Source organism: Rhinopithecus roxellana, chromosome 3 (genome assembly GCF_007565055.1).
Source record: "Rhinopithecus roxellana isolate Shanxi Qingling chromosome 3, ASM756505v1, whole genome shotgun sequence".
NCBI classification, from domain to species: Eukaryota; Metazoa; Chordata; class Mammalia; order Primates; family Cercopithecidae; genus Rhinopithecus; species Rhinopithecus roxellana.
In genome coordinates, this window is record NC_044551.1 from 96,655,650 (window position 1) to 96,675,004 (window position 19,355).

The 19,355-nt window shown below is 41.7% G+C and overlaps 1 protein-coding gene across 1 annotated transcript in view; it reads left to right on the plus strand.

Annotated features, from left to right (window-relative positions):
• The window catches only part of OTULIN (OTU deubiquitinase with linear linkage specificity), a 38,296-nt gene that overhangs the window by 11,757 nt on the left and 7,184 nt on the right, over positions 1–19,355 (plus strand). The window contains exons 2-6 of the mRNA XM_010374089.2: positions 104–180; positions 5,924–6,018; positions 8,774–8,917; positions 15,173–15,298; positions 18,002–18,271. Coding sequence (XP_010372391.1) covers positions 104–180; positions 5,924–6,018; positions 8,774–8,917; positions 15,173–15,298; positions 18,002–18,271 — 712 coding nt within the window. The remainder of the gene's footprint in view (positions 1–103; positions 181–5,923; positions 6,019–8,773; positions 8,918–15,172; positions 15,299–18,001; positions 18,272–19,355) is intronic.

Sequence of the window (19,355 nt, forward strand, 5' to 3'; positions counted from 1 at the left end):
TTAAACCCTTAGTGTGTTATGCATTTTATAAGCAGCTGTATAATAGGATGGAAAATGTCAGTGCAACAAGTGTTTGAAAATGTCTGCTTTGGTGTGATTTCAGTGAGGAGGACATGTACCGTGCTGCAGATGAAATAGAAAAGGAGAAAGAATTGCTTATACATGAAAGAGGGGCATCAGGTATGTTTGGAATTGTTTTATTTATAGAGTTCTTATTGTTTATAGCAGAAAATGCAGTTAAATCAGTATATCCATTTTCATAAAATATCAATAAAATATTCTTATGTATATAGTCTTATCTACATTGATTGTTTTGCCAAAGTATGTTTAGAGACTGTTCCCTGAGGTTTTTAAATGTTCATGCAAGCATTCCCTCTGCATTCTTTACATTCATGTCATTTTTCACACCTATGAGGATTGTTTTGTTTAATCTCTTGACACCGTCCTCTCTCGGTTCTTGATTTCCTTATATTCTTAGAGGGAGAGTTCAGATTTGAAGTGCATTTTTCATTTCAAATGGAAAGACTTAACTGAGAAACTGGCTGTGTACATCTTTGCATGCAGATGGCTATATAAATGTGATTAATAAGAAAGACAGTGATGGGATCAGTAGCACAGTCTCATCGTTTTGTGATTTCATGTCTGTGTATTTCTTGTCTTGCCTGATCTTACCCCGACCAGGACCCATTGCTGCTGGAGTGAGGTGTTGCTCCTGGACCCCCCCACTGGTCCGTGGAGACTTGGCTGGCAAGGTTGCATGTGGTGCACATCCTTAGTTCCATGACTGGTCTCATGCAGGAGCTGCATAGGGATACTCTGATTTTGGGATACCTCATGAATAATCACAAGTAGCATGTTCTCTCTCATTACCTGTGTAATGTATCATTACCTGTGTAATGTATAAGGGGACTTCAAAAAGGTTGTGGAAAAATGGAATTAAAAGATAGAAGGCTGGGTGTGGTGGATCATGTCTGTAATCCCAGCACTTGGGGAGGCTGAGGTGGGCGGATTGCTTGAGTCCAGGAGTTCGAGACCAGCCTGGGCAAACAAGGAGACCTTGTGTCTACAAAAAATACAAAAATTAGGCGTGATGGTGCACATTTGTGGTGCCAGCTACTCAGGAGGCGGAGGTGGGAGGATCGCTTGAGCCTGGGAGTTTGAGGCTGTAGTGAGCCGTGATCTCATTACTGCACTTCCATCCTGGGTAACAGCAAGACCCTGTCTCAAAAAAAAAAAAAAAAAAAAGATAAAAATAAAAATGTAAACCTTATTTTTCAACATAAGCTCCATCAGTTTCAAGCCACTTTTAAATGATGATACCGGCCATTTGTTGAACTCATCCCTAAAGAACTGACAGGCCTGGGAATTTAACAGTGTGAATGCAGCAGTCTGTTTTGCATTACAAGCTGAAGAAAAATGTGTGTCCTTTAAGGGCTTCTTAAGATTAGGAAACAAAAGGAAGTCAGAAGGAGCCAGATCAGTACTGTAAGGTGGATGCCTAATGATTTCTCATCAAAATTCTTGCTGCTGTTTGAGAGGAAGGAGCAGGAGCATTGTTGGAATGCAGAAGGACTCTCAGTGAAGCTTTCTCTGGCATTTTTCTGCTAAAGCTTTTGCTTTCTCAAAACAGTCTCAGATATTAATTGTTGTTTGGCTCTTCGGAAAGTCAACAAGCAAAATGCTTTCAACATCCCAAAAAACTGTTGCCCACACCTTTGCTCTTGACCAGTCTGCTTTTGTTTTGATTGTACCCCTTCCGCCTCTTGGTGGCCATGGCTTGGAATGTGCTTTGTCTTCAGGATCGTACTGGTGAAGCCATGTTTCATCTCCCATTAGAATTCTTCGAAGAAATGCTTCGGGCTCTTGATCCCAATTGTTTAAAATTTCCCTTGAAAGCTTTGCTTCTGTTAGCAGCTGATCTGGGTACGGTGGTTTTGGCATCCACGGAGTAGAAAGTTTGCTCAACTGTAATTTTTTGGTCAGAGTTGTGTAGCTGAACCAGGTGAGTTGTCTGTGATGTTGGCTGTTGTTTCTGCTGTTCATTGTTTGTCCCCTTCAGTTAGGGCACAAACAAGATTCGTATTTTCCTCCTGAGTTGATATGGATGGTCTGACGCTGCAGGTTTCATCCTCAACATCGTCATGTTCCTTCTGAAAACGAGTTATCCATTTGTAAGCTGCTGATTTCACTGGGCCACTGTCCCTATAAACTGTTTATAAATCATAAGTGATTTCACCATTCTTTCACCTATGCTTCACCGTAAATTCAACATCAAATTTTAGCAGAACTCACGTTGCTCTATTAGGGCTCTTTTCAAACTGATGTCTTATCCTTCTTAGTGCGTTAGATGAGATCCTGTTCATACATGTTATAACAAGTTTGTATGAGTTTATCATGGTGCAAAAAAAAAAAAAAAAAAAATTGAAGTCCATCCATAGCTTTTTCGTAAAAGTCATTTTCCATGAACCTTAGAAGACCCTTGTCTGTGCTCTTCTGGTTTTGAGAACTGCCTTCTGTTTATGGTGAACAAAAGCATTGTCATGTGTGATTAGGAACAAATGATACACAGTGTGGTTTTTATAATACTTTTTGAGCCCTTCTCAAGGAATTGGTGAACTCTTCACTGTGGTAGCCACAGGAGATATTCTTTGTAGTGGTGTGTTCCGGGTCTGCACCGTTCCAGTCTTCCATGAAACTTCAGAGAATACTCTGTCTCTACTGCTGTGGTTGTTCAAAATTTCCTGTAGAGTGCAGTGTCCTCATTAGTCAGATTCCTAAGAAGAAAGTGCATATTCAGCTGGTGTTTGTTCCCGCTGACAGTCCTCCACCCTATAGGCTCTCTGTTGTGATTCTCTTCTGTCTGGCATTGTACCCCACACAGGCTATGAAGCTTTTTAGTGGGTCTTGTAACTCCTAGCTTTACTCTGAGAATGAAATGGATCCCTTTACACTTCTCACATCATCTCAGACCTTCTGGGTTCATTGTCCTTCCTGAAATAACATTTGCTATCCTCTCCCCTGAAGCAGAGCCCAGACTGAGGCAGAAAGTTTTCTTATCCTCTCTGTTAGTGAAAAGATTTTTTCCCACCTCGTCTGAGAGTCAGCAAACTATGGTTTCCAGGCCAAATTTGACTTGCCACCTGGGTTTGTAAATAAAGGTTTTTTTTGAAACGTATTAGTTTACATATTGTCTGTGGTGGCTTTCGTTCATGGTAAGGTTGAGTAACTGTGACAGAAACCTTATGGCCCTCAAAGCCTTAACTTATTTCCTATCTGGCCCATTACAAAGATTGAGATTCCTGTCCTATTCCACCCTATTTGAGAGTCCCTGCTTTCCGGAGGGGTTTCAGTTTTAACTTCCCACCTTCTGAGGGTCTGATTCTTGTCTTTATCACCCATGTGGTGGCTAAAGATCAAGCCTCTTGGTTACTTCAACTCCTGGCTTACCACTCTGGTTTTCAACTTCCCTATTTTTGTATTTTTTATTTTTTTGCCATTAGAAATGCCCTTTTTTGAAAACAGCAGAGTCTCTGTAGTTTGCAACTAAAGAAAGTTGCTTTTGAACTCCATAGTCTGCTCGAGGTCAGGTACTGCCTTGTCCTGCATCTCCAGCTCCTAGCCTGGTACCTGGCATGTAGTAGCCATTGGAGTCCTCCTCAGAGGACCACGGTAGAATGGGAATTCAGGTATTTGATGCTGCCAGCTGTGCCGGTACCCGTTTTCCCAACCCTCACTGCCCTACGTAGGCCTCCGATTCAGCACTCGACTGTGGCCTATGGCTTGATCTCTTGGCCTGTGTGAGGCTTGCACCTTCTCCCCTCAGTCATGGGGTGCTGGGCTTGCCCCACCTTGCCCAGGAGGCCAGGTCTTGTCCTGGTGTGCACAAGAATGAGGACTGCAGGGAGGAGAGCAGGAAGGTAGATTTCCTTCCCAGGAGGCCTCTTCTGAGCTGGACATGTGCTTTCTGTTCAGGCTCATAACCCTACCTGGAGGAAAATGTGAACCAGTAAGTGTCCTGACTCTGGATATTTACATTTCTTCCCTTTTGGGCAGGTGAATGGAAAGACAGATACATGAGAATGCTTCCATCCACTAAGTAGACACGCAAAAAAATAGTTCTCGAATTAAAAAAATGAAGGTTTTTTAAGGATTGGCTGTGCAGCATTGGTCTTTGTGGTCCCTGTATATTATACCTCAGGAGTCTGCTTCATTTTTAAGTGAATCCTAAGGTGTGCCACAGATAAATATGTCTATGTTATCTGTATATGTGTTATTTTCCCTTTTATGTAAAAGGTTACTTTTCTTTGTAAAAGGATTCACAATGAGATTTTTAAAAATCGGCAGTTCTTAAGAGTTTACTTCATTTTTTTTTTTTAATTTACCTAAACTGCAAGAAGGATTTAGGGCCTCTTTTGTGCTCCTAATCATCCTGGCACCCATCACACCCTGGTTTATAAGTGCTTGTTGTCTTTTCTTCTCCAGCAGTCCATAAGCCCCTTGAGGATAGAATCCTGTCTTCATCACCTTTGTATCCCCAGTTTCTAGCTCAGTGTTTGGTACATTTTAGACACTCAGTAAATATTTGTTGAATTTAGTTGAATAAAACATTTTTATTTTATGTACAACTTGCTCAGGAGTAAATATGTTGTCAGGTACTTCTGTATTTATATTCTAAAATCATCACTAGCATCTATGTCTTCAGTAATTTAAAAAGGAAGTGAAGATATGCCTGAGAATTTACCTCCTTTTCTTCCTGAAACATACACGCTAATATGTGCATGTGCGTGTATATGCACCTACCACAAAATCAAACCCCAAACCATATATATTAAACTAGGGAAAATATAAAGGCCATTTTGTTTTTTGCTGTAACATTTGTCTGATGGTGAGTTGTATTTTTAATTTTCGGGGATATGTTATTGTTAGAGTCAGATGAGGTCTGTGGATTAACAAACATGGAGAGTTCTGTTAGTTTCTGGTTTATTATCGACTACTTTTAGCTTTTTGGGATCAGGGAAGGACATAAATACATTAAGATAATTAAAAATAATTTTTGTTATAGTAGATGTTATTTCTTTGTATAATGGTTATAAAAAACTGATTACTCATTGTTAGAAGTGTTTTCTCATAGTTCAGACTGTCGCATCTTTAATTTGATTAGAAAAGTATTCATGAGCACCTGTGTGTCAGTGCAGCTCCAGATCCTGAGGACACAACACAACTGAGAAACAAAACAAAGTCCCTGCCCTCAAAGAGCTCGTGTTTTACTGTATTTTTGTATGGGTGTGTGTGGGGTGGGTGGGGCAGTGGTACAGAAAAATATGTCAGGCGTCGAGTTTAGCGCTAAGAAGAAAAACCAAATGGTATAAGAGGAATAGAGAGCAAAAGTGTATGTGATATTGTGATACAAGGTGCTAGCTGACCCTGGAGCAGAGGCCTGCATGGAGCTGGGGAGCAGCCCTGCAGGTGCGGGGAAAAGCAAGCCAGGTGTGTTGGAGAGTATTGGGAGGCTATAGCTGGGGCAGGAGTCTAGTCAGTGTGAGGAATGGTGGGAGGAGAGACCAGAGAGGCAGAGAGGGGGACTGTATGAGGAATAAGGCCATGAGGCAGGAGTCCCTGGAGCTCTCTGAGCCCAGGAGTGATCAGTACCATCTGTTTCATGTTTAGATGGATCATCCTGGCTAGCTACCATGTGGAGAATGGTCTGGAGAGTGTGGTGACAAGGGACACTCATTGGGAGACCCCCGTGGTTATCTAGGGGTGAGGTGATGGTGATCTGGACCAGTGGGTAGGCAGTGGTTGAATTCTGGATTTTTTGACATGAAGAAAGAAAATGAAGAGTGAAGGGTAACCCCCAACTGAAGCAATATTCTGATTATGCTTTTATTTATTATTTGCTTTTTTTTTAAAAATTCTTTAACAGAACCGAGATTAAGCGTAGCTCCTGAAATGGATATCATGGACTACTGCAAAAAAGAATGGAGGGGAAATACACAGAAAGCAACATGTATGAAAAAGGTACGCCACAGAGGTGCACGTATTTCAGGTCTTTCAAATCGTCTGTCGAAAGTTGTTTAATATGTCGTTTGATATTTTTAGACATTAGTTAAAATGACTGCTATAGACTTTATTATTGGTGTTCTAATCTTAGAGATAAGGAAATAGACTCCAAAGATCAGGATTTTGTTTTAAGTCACAGTGTTAATATAGAATCAGCATCAGTTATTCAGTGATGCAATTTCTTTGAAAAACACGTAAACGACTCTGCTGTTCAGAGTTGGGCCAGCCATTGGTTGTCCTCTTGGGGCCATTTGGGAATATCTTTTTTGGTCTGGTGCTGTAAAATAAAAGCCTCAGGGATGCCTCAGGCCGATTCTACACTCCTGCTTTCCACAGCACATTGGGTTTGCTTACACACCCTCTGGTCCTGGGGCCTAGAACCTTCTTGGACTCCCTACGCAGGGGAGTCAGGAACTGCTCTCTTCACTTAAGGTGTCCCAGGAGTTGCCCCCTCCCAGTCTCATTGCATAGACTGGTGATATGAAGATAGTCTCCAAGGCTGTGGGATGACATTGGGGATTCATATGATCTGGTCCTGCTGTGGCTGTTTGGGCCGGTTCATTACTCAGCTCAGACACCATGGCCTGCATATACTACGCAGCTGATCAAGTAGCAGGGCCTGTGGGCTCTACCCTCAGATGTATACCAGATCCAGTATTATCAGTAGGATGAAGCATGTGAATTGCTCAAAAACAGTCAAATAGCAGATTGAACCTAAGACTTCCTTGACCTCTTGAAACCTTTGCGTTTATTTTTTCTCATTTTTCTCTTGGGATTATTTACTAATATTATGAATTTGAATGAACTTCTTATATATTAGAGATACTGACCATCATATTTAATAGAAATATCTTTAAAATTTTTTTGGTTAGGATTTTAAATTTTTAAGTATTTGAATATTTAGCCTTTTTCTCAGAGCTCGTTTTTATAGAAGATAATTGCTTATCTTTCAGCATGTACCTCAACTGCCCATGGGCTGACCTTAGTAAAAATCTAGCTGCCACTTGTAAAGCTCTGAGAGCAGATGATAGCTCTCTGCAAATCCGAAATGTAGATGCTTTGTGTTTTAGGCGTTTGTTGGAGAACTCAATTATGAAACACCTGGAATTCTTAGTTCCTGCCAAGGTTAAGAACATTTATGTTTTTGCTGAACATGCTGTTGGTCACTTGCGGATTTTCCAACCTGTAGCCCATCACGACCCATGGCAGTAATTAGAACATCTCAGATGCCTGAAAACAGCTTCCACCTCCATTCTGTTTTAGTCGTTATTTGCGTAATTGTCTATTTTTGTTTCTAATATTCTTTTGGAAGTAAGTTTCCATAAATTCAGATTTAATTTTATTCTGAAATAGCGTGAGTAATTTATGCATTTGGAAAGGTACAATTGCAATTGAATTTGCCATCTAAGTATTCTGGGGTAATTGAGGTTTACCATAGGCAAGAAGTACATAATTATTAGTAGGTGTGATTCTGCCTGATGGAACCTTATGTGTTACAGTGGTTGGACCACTAAATAAAAATGCAGTCCTCAAAATGTTGTTATTGGGGGAAAAAAAGTACTTTTGTATTCACTTAAAATATCATCCTATGACTTGAACCTTGCAAATAGCTAATAATGAGGTTTTAGTACCTGGACACACAGGACAGGTGGTCTGCATTGCGCCCACTCCACAATGAGGGTAACACTTCTTTCTTTGTGTGAGTGCAGGGCAGGAAGTGGGTCTTCAGTAACTATCAAGGAAGAGTGGGATGAGTTAAGGGGCTGGCTGGACCCAGGGCCAGGGAGGTGGTGGGCAGCTCAGTCAGTCTCAAGGACTGTATGTGTCTAGCTGGAGAAGCCAGGCATCATGCATGCTGGGGAATCAGAGTCACTAGGATTTTATGGTGTCTTTTCAGGGTATGTTTCAGAATGGTCCATTGGATGGCTGTTTTTGAGTGCCCAAGCATGTCGCTGAACATTTTCATTTCCTTGTTTCACTTCCAGACTGAGCAAGAGTGACACTTCACTTAAAAGAAAAGAAGGCGGGGCATGGTGACTCACACCTGTAATCCCTGCACTTTGGGAGGCAGAGGCAGGTGGATCACCTGAGGTCAGGCGTTCAAGACTAGCCTGGCTAACATGATGAAATCCCGTCTCTACTAAAAATACAAAAAAATTAGCTGGGCGTGGTGGCTCATGCCTGTAATCCCAGTTACTCAGGAGGCTGAGGCAGGAGAATTGCTTGAACCTGGGACGCCAAGGTTGCAGTGAGCCGAGATCGCGCCATTGCACTCCAGCCTGGGCAATAAGAGCGAAACTCCATCTCATAAAAAGAAAAGAAAAGAAGCCTTACAGAATTATTCAGCCATCTCCTGGCATATAAACTTTTATATATACATGCACATACACAAAGCACCCCCGCCCTGCTTTGTGTTTTGGAAACTTGAGGTTTTTCTGTATTTTTTAAATATGAAAATATAAACTTAGTTTAGCTCTCTTTTTTCTTGCCTTTTTGTTAAAGAGTTTAGGGTTAACTGAAACACAGATTAAACTCTTCAAAATGTTGGTTGCCAGTGAGTAAGTGTTAAAACATTTGCCTAGGAAGGGACATAACACTCCAACTTTGGGTTTCCCAGTGGTCCCAGGCCAAGTTTTTTTCCACAGGAATGAAACTTTCTCTGCTATCTCAAGTCACTAACAACCATTTTGAATTCTTTCATACCTTTTCCCAGGGCTATGAGGAAGTGTCTCAGAAGTTCACCTCCATACGGCGAGTCCGTGGTGATAATTACTGTGCACTGAGGGCCACGCTGTTCCAGGCCATGAGCCAGGCTGCGGGGCTGCCGCCCTGGCTGCAGGATCCTGAGCTCATGCTGGTACGCTGCTGCTGCAGGTTTGAGTCCAAAATGTTTCAAACAATTTTTGTGAGAAAACTTTCCCTTTCTGTCCATGCCACCTGCTATTATCTTCTGCAGTATGATGTCAGCATGTGCATTTATTCAGTTTTGTGTGGCTGGGATGATTTCACATAGTTAAATGACCAAAAATAATTCGTATTTCCTAGAAGAGAAGAATGATAAAATTTATGTGAACAATTTAGTTGAATTAGAGAGCAGATGTTTGTGTAAAGCACTTAGGAACAGTTTGATTTCGATTTTGGTGTTTGTTTTAAGTAGGCTGTATATGTTACTGTTTGAGAACCTGCTGGGGTTTTAGAATACACATTTCTTCCGTTTCTAGCTATAATTCAAGAAATTAGTACTTTTGGCAAAGTGAAGATTGGCTTAGTAGGTGGCAGAACAGCAACACTAGAAGAGAGATGATAACTGTCACATGGAGAGGGACTTCCTGAGGAGCTGAGACTCAGCCTGTCGCAGGCCTGGCCCTCTTTAGCATTTTAAATGTACCACATGGCAGACCTGCACTGGAAAGTCATGTGTCTGCATGTCCTGACACAGATAAAGTCCTATAGTCGGGTGGGTGATAGACGACTACCTGAAGGATTTTTTGGTCAGGAATGGTTGGTCAGAGACAGCAATATACCCAGGTAACAAGTCTGCACATGTACCTTCTGTATCTAAAATAAAAGTTGAATTAAACAAAAGAAATGGCCACAGCCACCCAACCTTCAGCAGTCACCACCCTGCTCAGTCAGCAGCCGTCAACATTGAAGCAAGACCCTCTGCCAGCAAAAAGATGACAGCTTGCTGAAGGCCCAGATGATCATTAGCGTTGTTTTTTTTACCAACAAAATATTTTTAAATTAAAAAATAAAGGAAAGAAATGGCAATATGACATTAACTGGAAGAAAATTGAAAGTCTTGTGCTTAAATTTAAAAAATCCAAAACCCGGAAATGCCAGCTCTGGGAGATTGGCCTTATAGCAGTTTATGAAAAGAAGGAAAAAGATGTTAGGATTTTAATTGATTGCAAGCCCACTGTGAGCCTGTATGAAATGCGATGTCCAGCAATGATCACAAAGCCCTAGCTGCATTTTATTTTTATTATTTTTATTTTATATATTTTTAAAAAGACCAAGCTGGCTGCGTTTTAAAAGGAATGATTCTAAGAATTAGACTGTGACAGCCCCACCTTGAACTGGGCTGGTCAGAGGCCATCTCGAGCTCGGTATCTGTATCCTCAGCAGATGGATATGTGGCCAGGATGCTTCATCGCATTCTGGGAGCAGTTGAAGGAGCTGGGGCATTTTCCTAGAATAAAGAAGACCTTCAGAGGAACTTGTTGTTGGCTAAGGTAGAGGTCTTTTAAGTGGATGAGAGATCACATGCTCGGAAGGGCAAAACCAGGACTGGTGGGTAGAGGATACTCCCCGTCTATTCCACGATTATTTAATAAACCAGCATAAAATCACCAGACCTCTATCAACTGTCAAAATGACACCTGGAGCCAAGTGTGGTGGTGCCTGTAGTGTTAGCTACTCAGGAGGCTGGGGTGGGAGGATCACTTGAGCCAGGAGTTCAAGTCCAGCCTGGGCAACATAAGGAGGCCCCTTATGTTGGGGAGTCTATTAAAAAACAAAACCAAACCAACATCTGGGAAAGATATTTTCTTCTAAGCAAAGATGTATGCCATCTTAAGCAGATTTTTCAGCATTAGCTTATTTCTTTCATATAGAGGCACGAGAAATGGATATACTAGGCTGTTTTTTCTTTTGTAAATGATGCCATTTATTAGTAAAGTATTTCAGAATTGCTTGTCAGTTGGCAAAAGCATTCCTATGGTTGGATATAAGACCCAGCTAGAGAAGCAAACAATGATTTCACTGTTTTTGCTTTGCCTTGTTTTAACTTCTGTACATGACAACTGTAGCTCTATATGACACGATTTCTAGATTGTGGTGGTGTGTGCCTTTGTTCTTAGCTACTCAGGAGGCTGTGCTGACAGTTGTAGCTATATTATATTAATCCACAAATCTATATTTCTAGGTTGTGATGTAATATCCCCCTCAATTTAAGCAAAATTTTCCTTTTGAGGCTTTACCTTTAAGGAGTTATTTAGATTTATGGACTCACTTGACACTAAATTTGTATTTTTATTCTTTCTGAGAGTCTGGGGTAAATAGTGTCCTAAGTAATTAATTAAAGTATAAAATTGCTTTAAACAAAGTAAAGTACAGAGGCTGGGTGCGGTGGCTCATGCCTGTAATCCCAGCATTTTGGGAAGCTGAGGTGAGCGTATCATGAGGTCAGGAGATCGAGACCATCCTGGCGAATGTGGTGAAACCCTGTCTCTACTAAAAATACAAAAAAATTAGCCGGGTGTGGTGGCCGATGCCTGTAGTCCCAGCTACTTGGGAGGCTAAGGCAGGAAGAATGGCATGAACCTGGGAGGCGGAGCTTGCAGTGAGCGGAGATCACACCTATGCCCTCCAGCCTGGGCGACAGAGTGAGACTCCGTCTCAAAAAAAAAAAAAAAGTACAATGTCCCCCCCCCTTTTTTTGGCAGCGGGATATATTTGGGTAACATTATCTGCCATATTAAAAATAGTCTGAGTAGATTACATTCAAACTCTAATCGCTGTTAGAATGTGTTGCAAATGTGAGTGATGGGGTTTTAAGGTGGTTTTTCTGACTTAATTTGAGTAATGTGAAAACAGTTTTAAAATTCTTAAGTGTTCTTTCCAGTTTCTTTCCTTTTCTGTGTGTATCAGCTATTATATTTTTCTGGGATCATAATTTAATTAGTGGTCAGTGTGGTTTGGTTTTTGTCATCTAACTTTTATTGAATGCCAAGAGGCCTCGGTCAAAGAGAGAAAACACAGTGTACCTGCCTGTGGGTTTGGTATATATGTTTATTAAACGTTGGGTCTAAATGTTAGCTGAAGAATGTCTTTGTTCTTTCCTTGCTGTCATCCAGCCAGAGGACTTGTCCTTGTGTTCCTGTTCCAGTCCTCAGCAATTTAACATAGTTTGAAAACTTCCTTTACCCAGTTCGTTTTGTGGTATCATGTCTGAGACATGATTGGATGACAAATTCAAATTCAGCACATGCTTCGTGTTTGAGGGGCCCGTGAAGGAAGGAAGGGACCCATAAGCTTAGTCTGGCTGTGCAGATCTCCCAGGTGACCCGCAGACCCTCTTGTGGATGCCTTTCCACTCCTGTTCTCATTCTGGCACCCCTCGCCCCACAGCCCTTCCCTTGGAAGGTCCACTGTGACAAGGGCTTTGTTGAGTGAGCGTTTCTTGCAGTGTGACCGAAAGAAATCAGGGGTGGAACCTTTAGCTAGCTTTATCTGCTTCTGTTTGCAGATTGAGAGTTGTTCTCTGTGGCATGTTGCTGTCTTCTCTGTCTTTTAGAACATCATTTGGATTTAGGATATTAAAGGGAACTGGGAAAGCTAGACTAAGTGACCCTCCCCTTAATCTGTGGTCGGTGAAGGAGATCCGGGCTTCCTTTCTGCTGTTGCTGAGCTTTGCTGGCCTTGCTCTGTTCCCTGCCTGTGAGGCAGAGCTTTGTCCTTATTGCCCCTCTGACAGTTTGGCTGCCCCTCACCTGTCATCCTGCCCAGGCATCCTGTTTGTTGTTCCCATTTCTGCCCAGATCCCAGTCTCTGTGTTTGGCTGCAGCCAGATCACCTGACCCTCACCCCAGCTATGGAGATGGCCTAGTCTGGCTCTTAAATGTGGGACAGCAGTTTGGTCCCTGAGAGGGGGTGTCCTTTAGAGCAGGTGTCCTTTGGTTTCCAAGTTCGCTACGTTTTATAATGTCTCTGAACTGGTTAGACTGTGACAGTGTTTGCTTAGAGTGAGATAGACTGTGTATCAACATTTTTTTGTGAGTGAGTTTTGGGGATGACACATTTTTATTATTTGCTGTATGTTGTGGTATCAAGAATTACCAGCATATGCTAGAGAAAACAGGCTGTTGTATAGTTTAGTCACAAGCGAAATGACAGCTAAGCTAATTACCTACTTCATTCTTGAATATTTCCAATCACTGTTTCTTATTTAAATCTGGTTTCTTGCTTAAATTTTTTTTTTTATTCTATTAGAAGTCCAGTTTGTGCTTAGTGGAAAACTAAGGCTATTTACATGTGTTCCATGTGCTGTGACCTCTGAAAGCATTTAAAGTTGTATTCACTTTTTTCTTCTGAATAAATTTGACTTCATTCTTTTCTGATGGCTTTTTTCATGCTTCGTTTTTTAAAATTGTCTTAAGGATTTCTGCATTTCCTGGAAGTCTACAACCCTGAACTGTTTGACCAGTGTGTGAAAGGAATCAGAAACAGTTGTTTCTCTTTGTGTAGTTAGGTCTTCAGGGTCTCCTGAGTAATTCAGTTGAGTACTGCACCTACTTTTTAGGTAACTGTATCGTGTCCCCAGATGCTCAGCCTGTCTTCTGGGCTTCCCTTCACCTCGTTTCCCAGCTCACGTCTGTGTAACCAGTATTCTCTGCGCATTTGTAGTTCTTTGTGCCCAGCTGTAATTTTAGCTTGTTGCCACTTGAGGGCATGTGAGGTTCTTGTGATAAATCTGAGAGACCGAATTGAGGGTTTTGCCGCAGAGTTGCCACATGTTGCCTAAACGCAGGGCAGTGTGGGCACAGAGTGGGCTGGTGTAGCCCTTAGGTGAGTGGTCATTTGTTATTCTAATAAGATGAGGAGGAGAAGGCCCTCTCCACCCTTAGTGAGTGATGTAGTTCGCCATCACTGTGGTCACAGTGAAAAGTAATTTGCATCCCAATCGTGGTTCTGTGTTTTGTAGAAACCACCTTAGTTTCACATTGCTGTAGGCTGAGAAGGTACAACCAGAATTACTATTTATGAAAGGGTCTTTTAGTCTTACATTCCAGTTGAATGGAAGATTTGGCCTCATTTAAAACTGTATTTATTTTATTTTATGTATTTATTTTTATTCATTTCTTTCTTGCTATGTAAAGTTTGTAATTTTTTGGAGATGAGGTCTTGCTCTGTTGCTCAGGCTGAAGTGCAGTGGTACAGTCATAGCTAACTATAGCCTCAAACTCCTGGGCTCAAGTGATCCTCCTGCCTCAGTCTCCTGAGTAACTGGGAATACAGGCACATGCCACTGTGCCCAGTGAAGTTTTAGATTTTTTTTTTTAAATAGAAATGGGGTCTTGCTATGTTACCTGTTTTGGCAAAACTGTATTAATAACTGCTAAAGAAGGTTCCTCATAGGATATTGTAGGATTTAATTATTCTTTAATGATCTGTTGACTTGGAGGTGAACCTTTTTTCCTTTCTAAATTTTATAGCAGTGAAGTGACACACCTGTGCCCAGCCTAATTCTAGGATTTTTCTCCTGACACACCCAAGACTGTTGGAAGAGTCTTACTTCCCATGCTGTCATCAGGCTGTGCCTCAGCTTGCCTTTCAAACTGCAGATTCTGTTGATAACTAGAGGGAAACAAAGTAACAAATACTCCAGGAATTTAAAAAAAAACAGAAACTAGCAATGTAGTTCAGCTGTCACTTCTTTCATGAACTAAGTGAGCACAGCTCCCTTAACCCCTGCCTCTGATTTTCAATGTATGTTTTATCTTAATATTTCGATTAGACAGTTAAACTAGACATAGTATCATTTCTCTGAATGTTAAAACTTTGAGTATATGTGTTAACATTATTTAACAAACTTTTTCTACCTTTTTTTGGTGGATTTTTTAAATACCAGAAACTAGGTTTTATTTTTCTTATTGGGAAAGGAGCAGGTTTGGCTTCACCCTGGACCTTCTCACATGCTCAGAAGCACTGTCCTGAGCCATGTGTTAGGTGGTGGTTGAGAGGCTGCAGTGAGTCCTATAGCCTGAAGGTGGTTGGTGTGAGGACGTGCTGTGGGCATGGCCTTAGCTCATCTGTACAACTGCTGTGGAATGTCCTGGCCGTGGGTGGAGTCCTGCAAGGCAGATTGTGCTTTGGCATCTCAACCAAAAGCACCATTTCACTCCAGCAGCCCTCCTCAGGATGGTACTTTCTAAGTTCCTGACTTCTAGATTTAGGTCCTCCATCCTAAACCCACATGACAGATTTGCAGAATTAATTCTGGAAGCAAAGGTAGGTTTTATAGACTTTGTGGTATCTTATAGTTTGGATCGTGTGGTAGATTTCTTGGAATGTTAACACCTCTTTATCTCTTTGTTTCTTGATGTTGTAGTTACCAGAAAAACTCATAAGCAAATACAACTGGATCAAGCAATGGAAACTTGGACTGAAATTTGATGGGAAGAACGAGGACCTGGTTGATAAAATTAAAGAGTCCCTTACTCTGCTGAGGAAGAAGGTTTGGAACCTGTAGTGTCCTGTCTGATAAGGGTGAAGCTGTCATTCCTGCTTGCCCCAGAAGACCAGTTTTTAGTCTTCACTCAGTGGATTTTCAAATGCTCTTGGCTGATTTTTAGGCAAAATGTTTTTAAATGAACTCAAACTTTTCCCACAAGGGCTTTGGTAAAATGGGAAGTACCAACTTTATATATTCTTAGAGCAGATGCCATGTACTAGGGTATCAAATAATGAAGTGTTTAACTTTCTTAAAAGGAAATCTTAACAAATATAGTCTTTGGTCCAAGTCATATTTATGTTTCAAGAATATCATTTGGTTCCTATTTCTTATACTAATATCATTAGTAATTCACATTTATTCTTTCCAATTGTGCTCATGTTTTAAGATTCTGCCCATATTTATCAGACTTATTTTCTTTCTCAGTGATTTTCCAGTTAGTAGATTTAGTAACTTGTCTTTAGAAAACTGTCCTGAGAGTTTTTCTGAAACAGAATTGTAGGGAGAACTTGGTCTTCTGATTCCTATTGATTTGGCCTTTAAAATTCTGCCTTTCTGTGGCTTTCTGCTGTCTCCTCTGGGTTGGATGTCCTGCCTGCACACTGGCTTACATGACCCCTAGCTTGCCTGCATTGAGCAGCTTGGCGCTCTTCTCACCAAGAACCCTGATTGAGGGCCTGTCACTTGCGCCAGGGTGTCAGTGGAGGGTGGTCAGGTAGAGAGGGGGTCAAACATGGACTTTTCAAGGTCCTTCCTAGCACGTTTCAAGCAGTGATTTTTTACTCACATATGGTCTGCTGCTCCCATTAGACTTTCAGCTCCACGAGAGACTGTCCTGTGCATTCCTTGACACCCTGTGCCTAGCAGCAGGCCTGGCACATAATAGGTGTTCATTTAGTGCTTTATTGAGTTAGTGAACTGAGGGCCCTGACTTCTTGGAACCTAGTTTTTGCTTAGAAAGGTAAGAAATGTTTACTGGAAAATATACTGTCAAAGAAAGTCCAGTAGTTTTATCTTTCTTCTACTATAAAGAAATGGGAGCCAGAGAAGGGAAGGGGGAAATACTGTTCTTGTTACCTGTTGGACTAGAACGCAGGATTTTGTGTTCCTCAGTCCTTGGGTTAGTGGAAGGTTGAGGGCGGGGCTCTAGCCCTGTGGGAGTGAACGAGAGGGCCCTTCAGCGCAACCACAGGTCATCATTTCGTTTTCATTTTTTTAAGGTCTTGTGAAATTGCTATTTCTGCTTTATTAGGTGTTTCTACTATAATTAGACCCTCATTTTTGGGAATGCTTGAGTGGCGCCAATTTTCAATAAGATTAAAATTACTCACTAATAAGCTGAGCCACTTCTATGCCAGGCTCCAGACTAAAATTGCATGTGTTACTTAATTCTCACGACTATGAAGGTGGTGTTGCTGTGGTCATTCCTGTTTTTTTAGTTGAGGAAACTGAGGCCAGGAGCTCAGTTAAATGCCCTGCAAAAGCCACCGGCTGCTCTGTGGTGAAGCCTTGATTCCATCCCGACTGACTCTAGAGCCATGTCCATGATTGGTAACTTGGTCTAGTTTGGAAAATATGAGATATAGACAAACATGTACCAGCCTTCAGCCCAAATATTAGAGGGAATTGTATGTGGTCATTACCATTAAAATTCACTGTTGGATTTACAAATCCATAATGGTGTTTGAGAGGGGCACTAGTCATTGTTTATTCATAAGGAACGGTATTTATGTTGGCATCTCTTATTCTCACTCACTGTAACTTAAAAGCACATACATGTATAGGTTTTCTTTTTTTTTTTTTTTTTTTTGAGACAGAGTCTTGCTCTGTCGCCCAAACTGGAGTGTGGTGGCCGGATCTCAGCTCACTGCAAGCTCCGCCTTTCGGGTTCACACCATTCTCCTGCCTCAGCCTCCCGAGTAGCTGGGACTACAGGCGCCCGCCACCTCGCCCGGCTAGTTTTTTTGTATTTTTTAGTAGAGACGGGGTTTCACCGTGTTAGCCAGGATGGTCTTGATCTCCTGACCTCGTGATCCGCCCGTCTCGGCCTCCCAAAGTGCTGGGATTACAGGCTTGAGCCACCGCGCCCGGCCTAGGTTTTCTTTTTTAAAGAGTTTGCCTATATTCACTGAATACCTAACACATGACTTTATCTTAATCTGGAGTCAATAAGAGTTTCCTAAATGGATTTATTCATTTGAAGTTCATGTATATTTTTGAGGTTAGAGGGATAAGTGTAGTAAATTATTATTCAGGAGCCCCTAGGCTCTTCCTTGCCTCTCTTCCATTTTGGTGGGTTGGCTTTGTGTTTCTGGGTGCTAACCCTCCTGTAAGCCCCTTGTAATGGTAGCTGCCCTTCACAGCTTCACACACAGGCTTCACACATGTGTGTTAGCTCTTCTGTAAGTGTCTCTGATTGGCTAGTTCAATCTCATTGCCTGGGAGGTTAAGGGAGTAAAAATTTCCACAGCCTCAGTGCTTCTTACTGCATTGTATTTTTCTTTCAAATTAATGGGAGAAAAAGCTGAATAAGGAGTTTGTGTGCTTTAAAGTGTACCTTTTTTTAATCTGGAAACCTGAATATTGTAAGCATTGGTAAGTGACCCATGGTCACTTTTTAAAAATAATTTTGTGCTCGTAGTATGGTACTATACCAGGGATTTTTAGAACAAAAATTCTAATTATTACATAACTTTCTTATTGTAGTGGGCAGGCTTGGCTGAAATGAGAACTGCTGAAGCAAGACAGATAGCTTGTGATGAACTATTCACAAACGAGGAGGAGGAATATAGCCTCTATGAAGCTGTAAAATTTCTAATGCTAAACAGAGCCATTGAACTATATAATGATAAAGAGAAAGGAAAGGAAGTACCATTTTTCTCTGTGCTTCTGTTTGCTCGGGACACATCGAATGACCCAGGACAGCTTCTGAGGAACCACCTCAACCAGGTGGGACACACTGGTGGTCTTGAACAGGTAAGTTGTGCTTTTGAGCATGTATTACCCCAAAATAAAGCAGCTTTACCGATCAAACTTGATGTCATAGTTTTTGTAGGTTAGAAATTCAGGGGCAGCTTAGTTGGATGGTTCTGGCTCAGGATCTCATGCAGTTGTATGTTCACGGCTGCAGTCATCTGAAGGCTTGGCTGGGGCTGGGCTGGGGCTGGAAGATCTGCTTCCAATGTTGTTCACTCACGTGGCTGTGGGCAGGAGGCTTCAGTTCCTTACTGGTAGGTAGTAGGAGGGTTCAGTTCCTCACACATAGGCCTTCACAGGGCTGCCCGAGTGTACTTACAACATGGCAGCTGGCTTCTCAGAGTGATCTAAGCAGAGAGCAAGAAAGAAGCCAAAATGCCTTTTGTGACCTAATCTGGGATGTCACACACTGTTACTGTTTTCTACTTTTTAGAAACAAGTTACTTAATGCATTCCACTCTCAGGAGGGGAATTTGGCTCCACCTTTTGGAGTGAGGAGTAGCAAAGAATTGTGGACGTACTTTACAATCACCACTATTATCTCCACCTGGGCTTTATTCTTCAGCGGGGTGGATGGGATTAGTACTCTTGGCTCTGGGAGGCTACAAGTAAATGAAGTACTTGGAAGAGCCGTTCGAAGGATCTTGTTTAATCTTGACAACTGTAGCTGCATTAAAAAGAGAAATGGAGTCACCTTAGCCAGTAGAGTTCAGCCTGCTCTTGGATCTTTTACAGATAAGTGTGGAGTTTTACACAGAAACCCAGTGCAGTACTATCTCTAAGCCAGTATAGTTGAGTCACCACACCTTGTACTATCTTTGATGTGTTCATTTTCCTAAAAAGTCTTAATGAGGTTTTTTTTAGTGGAATAGTCAACCACTAAAGTAGCATTAAGGCTGTTCATCAAAGGGCCACCCTCCTACTTACATAATTGACTCTTGTACCAGCTTTTTTCTAAAAAGGACCAAGTGCCAGGACAGATACTGCAAGGATTAGAGAGCTGAGTTAGGTTCCATTCTGAGCTGTCCTGGAGTGTGAAGCTCTTCTTCTTATTGCCAAGTGTGTAGGAAGGAGTGTAGACTGA